Source organism: Myxocyprinus asiaticus, chromosome 17, assembly GCF_019703515.2.
Source record: "Myxocyprinus asiaticus isolate MX2 ecotype Aquarium Trade chromosome 17, UBuf_Myxa_2, whole genome shotgun sequence".
Lineage (NCBI taxonomy): Eukaryota > Metazoa > Chordata > Actinopteri > Cypriniformes > Catostomidae > Myxocyprinus > Myxocyprinus asiaticus.
Window position 1 is genome coordinate 20,169,443 of NC_059360.1, and position 14,915 is coordinate 20,184,357.

At 38.3% G+C, this 14,915-nt stretch overlaps 1 protein-coding gene across 4 annotated transcripts in view; it reads right to left on the minus strand.

Annotated features, from left to right (window-relative positions):
- Positions 1-1,382: 1,382 nt before the first annotated feature.
- asap2a (ArfGAP with SH3 domain, ankyrin repeat and PH domain 2a) overlaps positions 1,383-14,915 on the minus strand; it is a 141,728-nt gene continuing 128,195 nt past the window's right edge. For 2 of the 4 annotated variants that reach the window (XM_051723475.1, XM_051723472.1), the window contains 2 exons: positions 12,514-12,627; positions 1,383-2,978 (listed from right to left, as the gene is read on the minus strand). In XM_051723475.1, the coding sequence (XP_051579435.1) occupies positions 2,904-2,978; positions 12,514-12,627 (189 nt within the window). In that variant the 3' untranslated portion in view covers positions 1,383-2,903. Of the gene's footprint in view, positions 2,979-12,513; positions 12,631-14,915 lie in introns of all 4 variants that reach the window. The other 2 variants (XM_051723474.1, XM_051723471.1) reach the window with 1 other exon arrangement.

Genomic DNA, 14,915 nt, shown 5'->3' on the forward strand with positions numbered 1-14,915 from the left:
ATTTATTTGTACAATATATATATTTTATATATTAGTGTCTATGACGTCAATGGTAAACAGGTTGAATAGGTTGTTTCTGTCGTAGTTAAAAAGTGTACTGCATCAGTTTGACTTAACAGTACATCAAAACAAAAGTCATCAATTTTGCTCTCTGTTTACAATTAAATATGCACAATGTGAAGTCAACATTTATTTACAATTACACATGGCAAGGTCCATTCATATACAGTGAGCTAAAGACGGTAACGGTGTGGAAGATAATCCCATCCCTTCACTGCCCGAGTTACAGGTCACTCTGGTCCGAGTTTAATCAAGATTAACATTATTATAATTAAAAGTTACATAACAGATTCTATTAAGTTGCTTTGCAACCACATCAAACACTCGTCACATAAAACGCTCTGCTATGTTACTCCTGTACAGAATTACTGTTGGATCTCCATTAATGGATGAGCTTTCCAATGCTTTTGAAAGGATTAAAAGTGTTGTTAGGGACAACGACTGGCAATGATCTAAATGTATTTGTTCTACAAACAGGGAAGACCTATCTAACCAAACAAAGCCTTGGAGAGCCCTGGTTTCTGAGAACATCCTGATAGATGAAAATAGATTTCATAAACTTGCAGTTTTCTGAAAAATATCTTGAACTGACATGTTCGCATAAAGAATGACTGGGTGAATCTATCAAGAATATGTACAGGACACATTTCACCCCCAAATAAAAAAGGAAAATAAATTATATATACTATAATATCAGCCACAACATTAAAACCACCAGCCTAATATTGTGTAGGTCCCCCTCATTTTGCCAAAACAGCGCCAACCTGCAACTCAGAATAGCATTAGCTGTTCTTCTCACCACAATTGTACAGAGCGGTTATCTGAGTTACCGTAGACTTTGTCAGTTGAACCAGTCTGGCCATTCTCTGTTGACTTCTCTCATCAACAAGGTGTTTCCGTCCACAGAACTGCCCCTCACTGGATGTTTTTTGTTGTTGGCACCATTCTGAGTAATTTTTAGAGACTGTTGTGTGTGAAAATCCCAGGAGATCAGCAGTTACAGAAATACTCAAACCAGCCCATCTGGCACCAACAATCATGCCATGCGATTATCTAATCAGCCAATCGTGTGGCAGCAGTGCAGTGCATAAAATCATTCAGTATGGGGAAAAAATCTCAGTGATTTGGACCGTGGCATGATTGTTGGTGCCAGACGTGGACTGTGGACGGAAATGCCTTTTTGATGAGAGATGTCAACAGAGAACGGCCAGACTGGTTCGAACTGACAAAGTCTACGGTAACTCAGATAACCGCTCTGTACAATTGTGGTGAGAAGAACAGCTAATGCTATTCTGAGTTGCGGGTTGGCGCTGTTTTGGCAAAATGAGGGGGACCTACACAATATTAGGCTGGTGGTTTTAATGTTGTGGCTGATCATTGTATAGTGCATAAATAAAAGCTTTTTTTTATATTTACCATAATTTATCTGTTTTACTTTGAAATTACTTTTTTTATTCTTTTTTTTTTAATTCCTACTATTGTGAATGCTAGTTCTCATTACTGCAATACAGCTTTTACAGAATTGTTTTTTCTTCCATAATTTAAATTAGCATGAAGGTAGAACAACAAATATTATATTATGATGTATAAAAAAAATAAATAAAAAAAATTCACATTACAGTAAAAATATTTTGGTTTTGAATTACAGCAATGACAATTGCGTTAAGGGAAATTTGCTTAATTGTAATAACATTAATGTCATAATGCAAAACTAAATCTAAGTGGTCCTTAAAAATAGGCTTCATTTTCTTTAAACAAAAAAATTTGCTTTTGATTATGGATTGAATTTTGACGCAAACAGATTCTTGACAGGTTTTTTGTGAGATTTACCTTAGTTTAGCAAGCCCTGCACACTTAAGGAAGGTAGAAATAGTTCTACTGAAGCTCATCAAAATCAATAAGATACTGAGTATCTAAATAAAGAACATAGAAGGACAGCTCAGAGTCATAAATATCTGTACAGAAATAAACATCCTTGATGCTCTGAAGTAGTTCCATTGCTCTCCTGCATGACCATGAATGTTCACCAGACTGTCCCGCCTCTAAAAAGTCCTTCCAACAGGTCCAGGGTTCAAATGACATAAGCGCTCATTCTTTTAAACACACAACACAAATGCAAAGTCGCACTGTCCCTTACACAAACGGTGTTCTTATTTTTATCCAATTCTCCGTTTTCAGAGATTTCCCAGGTGGCAATGGAAGGCCTAATTATATACTCAGCACTGTGGCAGGTAGTGTGGAAATGGGGGCAATGGCGCACCTCATGGTGGGGTACAGCGCTCATAGTGTATTCCAGGGTTAGTGCCATTTACCAAGCCATCTCCAAAATTTCCTAAAAGTCAGTTCATTCATATATCCTTCTGTTTCCTTCCAAGACATGGAATGTGTGCAAACAAGACTGTATTCACAGATATGTGTACTGCAAAAACAAATACCATAGATGTATGTTACTTTGCACTGTTCTATCTAAAAGGAATAAGGATGTGAATGTTCATCTTGTATTAAAACCTTCATCTTGGCAATATTCTCTTTAGCATTGTGACCATGGTAAATTCAGTCCAAAGTGCATTTATTGCATCAAAGTCACTGACAGCAGTCATTCTGAATATTATCTGGTCCACAAACCAAAAATGCAAAACCGATATCTCCAAAGGTTTATGGAATAAGGTGTCACATCTGAGACTGCATCGCCCAGGCCAGTCGATCATCACTTTACAGTGAGAACCAGGGATCTCCATTTAAACTCATGAAAAGGGGAACGAAGATGATGACGATGATGATAGTCAGTGATAGTTAGAGAGGTGATGTCATCAGTCCAGCTCAGTGTCTGTGATCTATGACCTTCAGTCCATGATGAAGTGTACGAATGTGACTGGAAACGCTCCTCTTCTCATGGGCTCTCCCTCGATGTGGCCCAGCTACAGAACAATGAAGAGAAATATGTTAGAATCTATAATGTTTCTAAAATTACATTTTTGTAGAAAAGGATATTTGATTGTCAGCAAAACTAATCTGAACTATTGTTCCCATTCATGTTTTCTAAAATCTTTTATAAAAGAGGTCTATTCCATGAATCTTCAGGATCATAGGTAGTGTAGTTCTTCACCAGAAATTCCGCTATTAAACATGTTTAACCCTCATGTTGTGTTCCGGTCAATTTGACCTGAAGAGGATTTTCTGTTGCCTGAAAATGCTAGTTAATGTTATCCTATTGGACTAAACCTTACTGACTTTGCTCTCACAGGGTATCACAATTGGGGGGCTCACTGACCTGAGCTTATGCACCTCATTTTTTCAGTGAAAAAAGAACTATTTGTGGATAATTTTGGCAATATTAAATAAAATATGAAAACATTCTGTACTATTTATCACACTAGTGTGCTTTTATGTTTAACCAGGAAGTTTGTTTTGAAATGATTTTATTTTGTACAAAATGGCACAGAGACACACTTGTGGTGTTCCTGGTCAAAAATGACCAGCCACTGAAAATGAATGGGGGAGATCAAAAATAAGAGAAAAATGTAGTGTTCAGGAGCATGTTCATCATGTTCATGTTCACATATGTGCATGTGTTCTTGCAAAGATAAAGGCCTCGGACCTGTGCACGCGCACATACACACACACACACATGCTCACGTACACGCACAAACTCTTGAGTATTACATGCTTTCTTTTTCACAGAGATGTATTTTATCCTACCCTGAACTGCATCCAACATCCATTCATCCACCCAACATTACCACACACACACACACCAGAACTGTCTTTGCCCCACAGTGACCCCTCTCCAATAGAATCTTCCTTTGATGATCTTTCTTTCATCAAGCATTGTGTGTTTCAAATGCAGAGCACACATTTGCAAGGCACATGCTCGTCAAACTCAACGAGATAACAACATCTCAACATAAACATTAAAAAACTGTCCAAAGACCTTGACCAAAGACCTTATGGCAACTGTAGCAAAACTTAATTAAATGTCACTCTACCAACAAGAGCATCTTTGCACAACTGCATGAGGAGGAAGCGCACCTAGTTCTTGAAAGTTTCTTTTTCTTGGATCCTAAATATGCGTAGAATTTCTGCAACTTCACCACTGCAAAACCTCTTAAAGCTGCATACATTGTTGGCATGATAACGCTTTATAATGAAACCATCAAACAGCTGTAGGGCTCTGCATCGATAATCACCAAAATGATATACCAGTAGAAATGTGTCAACTGCTAGAAATTTTCAAATATTGTTTCTATCGCGCTTATGCAAAATCCCAGCGCATGGAAGGGTATGCACATTCTAAAAATCATGAAATTAATCATATAATTTTTTTTATCAGTCGTTATACTTCATACAGCCTTGGATGATAGTACTCTCTCTCAGTCGAATTAAAAATGTTAATTGAATTAATGACATGGCATGCAGATTAATCAAATTAATTACAGTTAGTTGCATATGTAAATATTTGTTAAGAAAGCACTTCAAATAACAATAATTCAATATAAGTTATGTTATATTTAAATAATTTAAATTATATATATATATATATATATATATATATATATATATATATATATATATATATATATTTACAGGTGCATCTCAATAAATTAGAATGTCGTGGAAAAGTTCATTTATTTCAGTAATTCAACTCAAATTGTGAAACTCGTGTATTAAATAAATTCAATGCACACAGACTGAAGTAGTTTAAGTCTTTGGTTCTTTTAATTGTGATGATTTTGGCTCACATTTAACAAAAACCCACCAATTCACTATCTCAAAAAATTAGAATATGGTGACATGCCAATCAGCTAATCAACTCAAAACACCTGCAAAGGTTTCCTGAGCCTTCAAAATGGTCTCTCAGTTTGGTTCACTAGGCTACACAATCATGGGGAAGACTGCTGATCTGACAGTTGTCCAGAAGACAATCATTGACACCCTTCACAAGGAGGGTAAGCCACAAACATTCATTGCCAAAGAAGCTGGCTGTTCACAGAGTGCTGTATCCAAGCATGTTAACAGAAAGTTGAGTGGAAGGAAAAAGTGTGGAAGAAAAAGATGCACAACCAACAAGAGAACCGCAGCCTTATGATTGTCAAGCAAAATCGATTCAAGAATTTGGGTAAACTTCACAAGGAATGGACTGAGGCTGGGGTCAAGGCATCAAGAGCCACCACACACAGACATGTCAAGGAATTTGGCTACAGTTGTCGTATTCCTCTTGTTGAGCCACTCCTGAACCACAGACAACGTCAGAGGCGTCTTACCTGGGCTAAGGAGAAGAACTGGACTGTTGCCCAGTGGTCCAAAGTCCTCTTTTCAGATGAGAGCAAGTTTTGTATTTCATTTGGAAACCAAGGTCCTAGAGTCTGGAGGAAGGGTGGAGAAGCTCACAGCCCAAGTTGCTTGAAGTCCAGTGTTAAGTTTCCACAGTCTGTGATGATTTGGGGTGCGATGTCATCTGCTGGTGTTGGTCCATTGTGTTTTTTGAAAACCAAAGTCACTGCACCTGTTTACCAAGAAATTTTGGAGCACTTCAGGCTTCCTTCTGCTGACCAGCTTTTTAAAGATGCCGATTTCATTTTCCAGCAGGATTTGGCACCTGCCCACACTGCCAAAAGCACCAAAAGTTGGTTAAATGACCATGGTGTTGGTGTGCTTGACTGGCCAGCAAACTCACCAGACCTGAACCCCATAAAGAATCTATGGGGTATTGTCAAGAGGAAAATGAGAAACAAGAGACCAAAAAATGCAGATGAGCTGAAGGCCACTGTCAAAGAAACCTGGGCTTCCATACCACCTCAGCAGTGCCACAAACTGATCACCTCCATGCCACGCCGAATTGAGGCAGTAATTAAAGCAAAAGGAGCCCCTACCAAGTATTGAGTACATATACAGTAAATGAACATACTTTCCAGAAGGCCAACAATTCACTAAAAATATTTTTTTTATTGGTCTTATGATGTATTCTAATTTTTTGAGATAGTGAATTGGTGGGTTTTTTGTTAAATGTGAGTCAAAATCATCACAATTAAAAGAACCAAAGACTTAAACTACTTCAGTCTGTGTGCATTGAATTTATTTAATACACGAGTTTCACAGTTTGAATTGAATTACTGAAATAAATGAACTTCTGCATGACATTCTAATTTATTGAGATGCACCTGTATAAACACCGTGGGACCACACAGCCATCATATCACTCAGGAAGGAGACGCATTCTGTCTCCTAGAGATGAACGTAGTTTGGTGTGAAAAGTGCAAATCAATCCCAGAACAACAGCAAAGGACCTTGTGAAGATGCTGGAGGAAACAGGTAGACAAGTATCTATATCCACAGTAAAACGAGTCCTATATCAACATAACCTGAAAGGCTGCTCAACAAGGAAGAACCACTGCTCCAAAACCGCCATAAAAAAGCCAGACTACAGTTTGCAAGTGCACATGGGGACAAAGATCATACTTTTTGGAGAAATGTCCTCTGGTCTGATGAAACAAAAATGGTTCTTTTTGGCCATAATGACCATCATTATGTTTGGAGGAAAAAGGGTGAGGCTTGCAAGCCGAAGAACACCATCCCAACCGTGAAGCATGGGGGTGACAGCACTGAAATAGCGTGTGTGTGAAAGGAGGCCTACAAACCTGTCTCATTTACACCAGTTCTGTCTGGAGGAATGGGCCAAAATTCCAGCAACTTATTGTGAGAAGCATGTGGAAGGCTACCCAAAAAGTTTGACCCAAGTTAAACAATTTAAAGGCAATGCTACCAAATACTAACAAATTGTATTTAAACTTCTGACCCACTGGGAATGTGATGAAAGATATAAAAGCTGAAATAAATAATTACTATTTTTACTATTTACTATTAGACCAAGAAAGATTTCAGCCACAACTGCCAGAAGAATTGTTTGGGATGCAAAGAAAAACCCACAGGTAACCTCAGGAGAAATACAGGCTGCTCTGGAAAAAGATGGTGTGGTTGTTTCAAGGAGCACAATACAACGATACTTGAACAAAAATGAGCAGCATGGTCGAGTTGCCAGAAAGAAGCCAATGCCACAAAAAAGCCCGGTTACAATATGCCTGACAACACCTTGACATGCCTCACAGCTTCTGGCACACTGTAATTTGGAGTGACGAGACCAAAATAGAGCTTTATGGTCACAACCATAAGCGCTATGTTTGGAGAGGGGTCAACAAGTATTGTGCTCCTTGAAACAACCACACCATCTTTTTCCAGAGCAGCCTGTATTTCTCCTGAGGTTACCTGTGGGTTTTTCTTTGTATCCCGAACAATTCTTCTGGCAGTTGTGGCTGAAATCTTTCTTGGTCTACCTGACCTTGGCTTGGTATCAGGAGATCCCTGAATTTTCCACTTCTTAATAAGTGATTGAACAGTACTGACTGGCATTTTCAAGGCTTTGGATATCTTTTTATATCCTTTTCCATCTTTATAAACTTCCATTACCTTGTTACGCAGGTCTTTTGACAGTTCTTTTCTGCACCCCATGGCTCAGTATCTAGCCTGCTCAGTGCATCCACGTGAGAGCTAACAAACTCATTGACTATTTATACACAGACACTAATTGCAATTTAAAAAGCCACAGGTGTGGGAAATTAACCTTTAATTGCCATTTAAACCTTTTTGTGTCACCTTGTGTGTCTGTAACAAGGCCAAACATTCAAGGGAATGTAAACTTTTGATCAGGGCCATTTGGGTGATTTCTGTAATCATTATGATTTAAAAAGGTGATAATAAATGGCTTCATATGATCACTATCCTTAAATAAAAGACAGTTTTTTTGCATGATCAGTCATATTTTCAAAATCAATGCCAAAATTTCACAATTTCTGCCAGGGTATGTAAACTTTTGAGCACAACTGTATATATATATATATATATATATATATATATATTATAAAAAGAATAATTTAGATAATTAAAATGCATTACATTACTGTGGCAGACAAGTAAAGCATTGATAAGACAAAACAAAAATTGGCTTTAGAATACAATATATTGTTTTTTTTCCATATTATTGAAAATAATCCAGTCATTGGCCTACAGTTCACAGAAATCTGTTTTGCAACTGAATTCATCAATCAGTCCAAGATTTATTATAAGGGCTTTTCTAAGGACGTGTCAATGTACACCTGCGTCAAACAGACCTTTTGGAGCGTCTCAATTTGGTTGCATCGTGTCGTTAACATACCGTTTTTAGGTCCCTGTGTCAATTTAAACGTAGTTTGAAATGTAGAACACCACGTCTTGAGATCCCTGCGTTCGGATTTGCGCTGCGTTCTCATATTGTGCTGTCTGCTGTCGGTTAGTGTGGTTTGTTCCAGAGACTATTTATATGTTTTCCAAAACTTTTGTTGTTTATATGAAAGCAGGTTTGTTCTCTGTGCAAGCTGCACATTGCCTATACAGCTGGAGTTTCGCTTACTGCCCCCTGGAGAAAACAGGTGGTACTTCAAGCTTGAATTGCTCCGATGGTAGGAATATTCCTTATTATGGTCTGGGGGACATGATTAATTGTGTTAATTTTTTTCACACATTATTTTTTATGTAATTAATCTCACTGAATTTATGCGATAATTAACCGACAGCCCAAATATATTTATGTAAGAAGGGGGGCCTTCAAGGAAAGAAGTTGGGAACCACTGCTCTATGTTGCCACATACAGTATGTCAAAAACAATCAAATTTACATTTAAATGTGGAAGAACTGGGTAAACATTTGTAGCAAAGAAAAAATGACATTAGCATTATTTAGCAGCCACTGCTGTCAATTGAGAAAATAACAAAATAAGTTAGGTAGAAATACAGCTTGAAGCCACTGAAGCGCATTCATATGTAAATACCGTTGAAGTCACACAGGCGGAAGACAGAGATTTGGGGATTTGGCTGTGCTGTTGATTAACCTCCACAGAGAATAAATGACTAAATTCAGCCAGTGGAAACTAAAGGGATTTGGTGGAAAACAAGCTGCAGCTGGTCTGCATTCAGCCAGAGAAACTAAACCAGTTTGAGAGTCTGAATGAGGTTACTTATTAAGATCCAGGCAGTCATTGGACCTGAAATATGAAATATAATATATATATATATATATATATATATATATATATATATATATATATATATATATATATATATATTTTTTTTTTTTTACTTTGGTTCTCTTTCTTGACTTTTCTACATCATAATTTATCCATGATCACCACTGTATTCAAACCAAAGAACAATCTCATGGTATGCTGTACATACACATCTACTTGTTATACAGTACATTCAGAAAGTATTCAGACACCTTCGATTTTTTCCACATTTTGTTATGTTGCAGTCTTATGCTAAAATGCTTTAAATTATTTTTTTCCACATAAATCTACACTCCATACCCCACAATGACAAAGCAAAAACCATATTTTTGACAACTTTGCACATTTATTAATAAGAAAAAACTGAAATAGCACATTGACATATAAGTATTCAGACCCTTATACAGTTGTGCTCAAAAGTTTGCATACCCTTGGAAAACTGGTAATATATGTACCATTTTTAAACATAAATGAGCAGGCAAAACACATTTCTTTTATTTCTTATGGGATTCATATTCAACTGTAGGTTATAACAGAATGGAACAATCATAAAACAAAACATGGCAACAAAGAAAAAAATGAAATGACCCCTGTTCAAAAGTGTGCATACCCTTAGTTCTTAATACTGTGTATTGTCCCCTTTAGCATCAATGACAGCGTGCAGTCTTTGGTAATAGTTGTCTATGAGGCCCCAAATTCTTGCAGGTGGTAAAGCTGCCCATTCATCTTGGCAAAATGCCTCCAGGTCATGCAAAGTCTTTGGTCGTCTTGCATGAATTGCACGTTTGAGATCTCCCCAGAGTGGCTCGATGATATTAAGGTCAGGTGACTGTGATGGCCACTCCAGAACCTTCACCTTTTTCTGCTATAACCACCGGAGGGTCAACTTAGCCTTGTGCTTAGGGTCATTGTTGTGCTGGAAAGTCCAAGAGCGTCCCATGCGCAGCTTTCGTGCAGAAGAATGCAAATTGTCTGTCAGTATTTTCTGATAACATGCTGCATTCATCTTGCCATCAATTTTCACAAGATTCCCCGTGACTTTAGAGCTCACACACCCCCAAAACATCAGTGAGCCACCACCATGCTTCACAGTGGGGATGGTATTCTATTCACTATAGGCCCTGTTGACCCCTCTCCAAACATAGCGCTTATGGTTGTGACCATAAAGCTCTATTTTGGTCTCGTCACTCCAAAGGCATGTCAAGGTGTTGTCAGGCATATTGTAACCAGGCTTTTATGGCATTGGCGCAGTAAAGTCTTCTTTCTGGCAACTCGACCATGCAGCTCATTTTTGTTCAAGTATTGTCATACTGTGCTCCTTGAAACAATCACACCATCTTTTTCTAGAGCAGCCTGTATTTCTCCTGAGGTTACCTGTGGGTTTTTCTTTGTATCCCGAACACTTCTTCTGGCAGTTGTGGCTGAAATCTTTCTTGGTCTACCTGGCCGTGGCTTGGTATCAAAAGATCCCCGAATTTTCCACTTCTTAATAAGTGATTGAACAGTACTGACTGGCATTTTCAAGGCTTTGGATATCTTTTTATATCCTTTTCCATCTTTATAAACTTCCATTACCTTGTTACGCAGGTCTTTTGACAGTTCTTTTCTGCTCCCCATGGCTCAGTATCTAGCCTGCTCAGTGCATCCACGTGAGAGCTAACAAACTCATTGACTATTTATACACAGACACTAATTGCAATTTAAAAAGCCACAGGTGTGGAAATTAACCTTTAATTGCCATTTAAACCTGTGTGTATCACCTTGTGTGTCTGTAACAAGGCCAAACATTCAAGGGTTATGTAAACTTTTGATCAGGGCCATTTGGGTGATTTCTGTAATCATTATGATTTAAAAAGGAGCCAAACAACTATGGATAATAATTGGCTTCATATGATCACTATCCTTAAATAAAAGACAGTGTTTTTGCATGATCAGTCATATTTTCAAAATCAATGCCAAAATTTCACAATTTCTGCCAGGGTATGCAAACTTCTGAGCACAACTTGACATTTAGATCATGTGCATCCCATTTCTCTGGATCATCTTTGAGATGTTTCTACACTTTGGCACACACCAGTATATAAGATCACACAGCTGAAAATACATATCAGAGCAAAAACCAATCCATGCTGTCAAAAGAACTGCCTGCAGAGCTCAGAGAAGGATTGTGTCGAGGCACAGATCTGGGGAAGGCTGCAAACAAAGTTTGGCTATACTGAAGGTTCCCAAGAGCACAGTGGCCTCCATAATTCTCAAATGGAAGATGTCTGGAACAACCAGGACTCTTCCAAGAGCTGGCCGCCGGCCAAACTGAGCAACTGGGGGAGAAGGGCCTTGGTAAGAGAGGTGACCAAGAACCCGATGGTAATACTGGTTCAGCTCCAGAGATCATGTGTGGAGATGGGAGAAACTTGCAGCAGGACAACCATCACTGCAACACTCCATCGATCCGGACTTTCTGGCAGAGTGGACAGACGGAAGCCTCTCCTCAGTGCAAGAAAGCAATAAATCACCTAAAGGACTCTCAAACTGTGAGAAACAAGATTCTCTGGTCTGATGAAATAAAGATTGAACTGTTTGGCATTAATTCCAAGCATCATGTCTGGAGGAAACCAGGCACCGCTCATCAGCTGCGCAATACCATCCCAACGGTTTTGCATGGTGGTGGTGTTTTTCAGCGGCAGGTACTGGGGGACTGGTCAGGCTTGAATTGGTCAGCTGAACGCAGCAAAGTACAGAGATATCCTTAATAAAAACCTGGTCCAGAGCGCTCAGGACCTCAGATGGGCCGAAGGTTCACCTTCCAACAGGACAATGACCCTAAGCACACAGCCAAAACAATGCAAGAGTGGCTTAGGGACAATTCTGAATGTCCTTGAGTGGCCCAGCCAGAGACTGGACTTGAACCCAATCGAACATCTCTGGAGAGACCTGAAAATGGCTGTTCCACCAATGGTCCCCATCCAACCTGACAGAGCTTGAGAGGACCTGCAGAGAAGAATGGCAGAAAATCCCCAAATCCAGGTGTGCAAAGCTTGTCGCACCATACCCAAAAAGACTTGAGGCTGTAATCGCTGCCAAAGGTGCTTCAACTAAGTACTGAGTTAAGGGTCTGAATACTTATGTCAATGTGATATTTCAGTTTTTTTTTTTTTTTTTTTTTTTTTTTTTTATACATTTGCAAATTTATCAAAAATCATTTTTTTGCTTTGTCATTATGGGGTATGGTGTGTAGATTGATGTGAAACAAATAATTTAAAGCATTTTAGCATAAGGCTGCAACATAAAAAAAATGAAGGTGTCTGAATATTTTCTGAATGCACTGTAGTTAAAGCCTGGTCTACAGCAGTGAAGGTACTCACCCACCACTCCTGGTCCTCCTCACCATCCACCACAATGACTTCTCCCTCAGAGAATGTCAGCTCATCTGGGTTATCAGCCACACAGTTATACATGGCCTTCACACGCTTTGGCTTCTGCTTCAGACACACAGATCAGGTATGAAAACACACACATGAGAAAGTCAGATGGTATCTCACATACACATAATCTCTGCCACTCTTCATTTGGTTCATTCTGCTAGAAAAATGTCTAACACATATATGACATTTAGTACATTTATTAACTTTATTTTCTGCACTGAAGGTTGGTAGATATAAGCTTTTGGATTATGTGTGTAGAATCAGCATTCCAGAGAAATGGTGAGCTGTTAATTTAGTTGGTAATCAAGTACAAGAAACAATAGAAATTAAATGGCAAGCAATTGCTGGCAAAATGGGAAGCATTCTAACATTACTATTATTGTTATAACATAACAGATCCTTTATAAAGCTATCACATTATTATTAGGGCTGTCAGTTAAAGACGTTAATTCCGAGTGATTAATTATATAAAAAATGAACACATAAAAAAAATTTACACAATGAATCATGCCAAATAAGGTCCTTTCTCTAATTAATTTTGATTCATTAATCGGCATATCATGACAGCCATAAATATCATACTTCATTCCATTCCAGTAGTGTAATAACATAACATTTCATTTTGGTTCAGGTATGCCAACTTTTCTCAAATTTGTGCCGTGAACTGTACCGTACTCCGTTGGTGCGAAAAATTGTTTCTGTTTTCATCTGTGATTTGCATAGTTTTTTTGTGTCTTGGTGTATATACAATATGACTTAAAAGGTAGGCATGTCATAAAATATCGATATATCGATTATTGATCGGCACGTTATTCTATCTATATATTTTTGAGAAATCCATATATTAACATTAACCGACATTTAAATTAGTAGCCTAATTTGCTTGCCTTCCAATTCACTGTCAGTTGGCCTTCTGTTTAGTGTAGTCTGGTGTAATAGCATTGGTAGACCACAAGAGGGTAATATAACATTTGCTGAAGCCGGTTGCACACTGGATGGGAGAAGCAGACAAGGCACAGGTATCACAACAGCTAGTTGTGGTGATTTTATTAATTTCAGTGACTTGAGTCTTTTGATTCCGTTCACCAAAAAGATTTGATTCGTTCATTGACCATTTTTGCAAATGACACATTTGTGCCTGTAGATGGGGCCAAATAACCATCTTTTAAGTGACTGCATTGAACCAGAACTGAACGAACGACTTGCCTCCTCCTCTCGTTCAGCCAATCAGCTGATCCTTGTTCATGATGACCGATTAATTTCATCTCTTTGGAAACCAGTGCAACAGTACATTTGGTTCGTTCACAAACTAAATGACCAACTGGTTCAGTGATGGTGTGTATTCATTCAGCAGGTCAAACCAATGATATACTCCTTCACAGTCCGCACTCGAATGCTATTGGCTCGTGCTATAGTCAGTCTTTACAGGCATGAAAAGCCACCAAAGCAGTCTCACGCTTCAAACTAGAGCTCACTGGCTTCGAAAGGGAAAGACGTCAGTGAACGAGAATTATGAGTCAATGTATAGAGGTGAACGATTCGTTCACTTAAAAGATTCGTTCAAAAAGACCAATTCGTTCACGAATGAAACATCACTACACAAGTAGTGGCAGTTCAAACTAAGTTGTGAATCCAGTCATCACTATACACACAAAAGTTACAAAGGTTTTTGTACTTCTTCAAGAATTAACACAGTGAGGTTGATGAGTTTGCAGGTTAGTGTATGAAACTGGTGTAACTGCGTAAACTGAACGATTAGAAATTATTATGCAATTTCTCTGTATGTAGCCTTGAAGAGATTTCATTCAAGCTGCCAAACCACAAAAAGACATACTTGTAATTGAAAATACATTGTGTAGGCTCTATGAAAGATACATATACACAATATATCATCCAGTGATGGCTAGAGAAAATAATCTTTGTCCTTTGATAATGATTTCGGTCGAATTTAATGGAAAACTATGTGAGCTGAGCTCTGTGACGCTACATAATTTTGACCAGCCTCCGGAGACGGTGAGCAGTGGTGAAGAAACAAGGCTTTGAAGAAAATGTACCTTTGAAGAAAATAATTGTTTCGAATTTTAGAACGCTCCATGCCATCCGCCAGATGCGTCCGGTGTGCGACCTTGTTTAATTTACCCTGCCGCTCACACTTTACCAAAGTTGTGTTGAGAAATATGTCCAAAGAGACAAAGTCTAATTTGCAATGAGCAGCCCTATTTATATCTGAAAAAATGCAGATGAACATCAATAATCATCGGTACAATGTTCTGATTAATAATACGTGAAAAAGCCCAAGCCTAGAAATATTCATAATTTACACACCCCTCATGTCTTTCCAA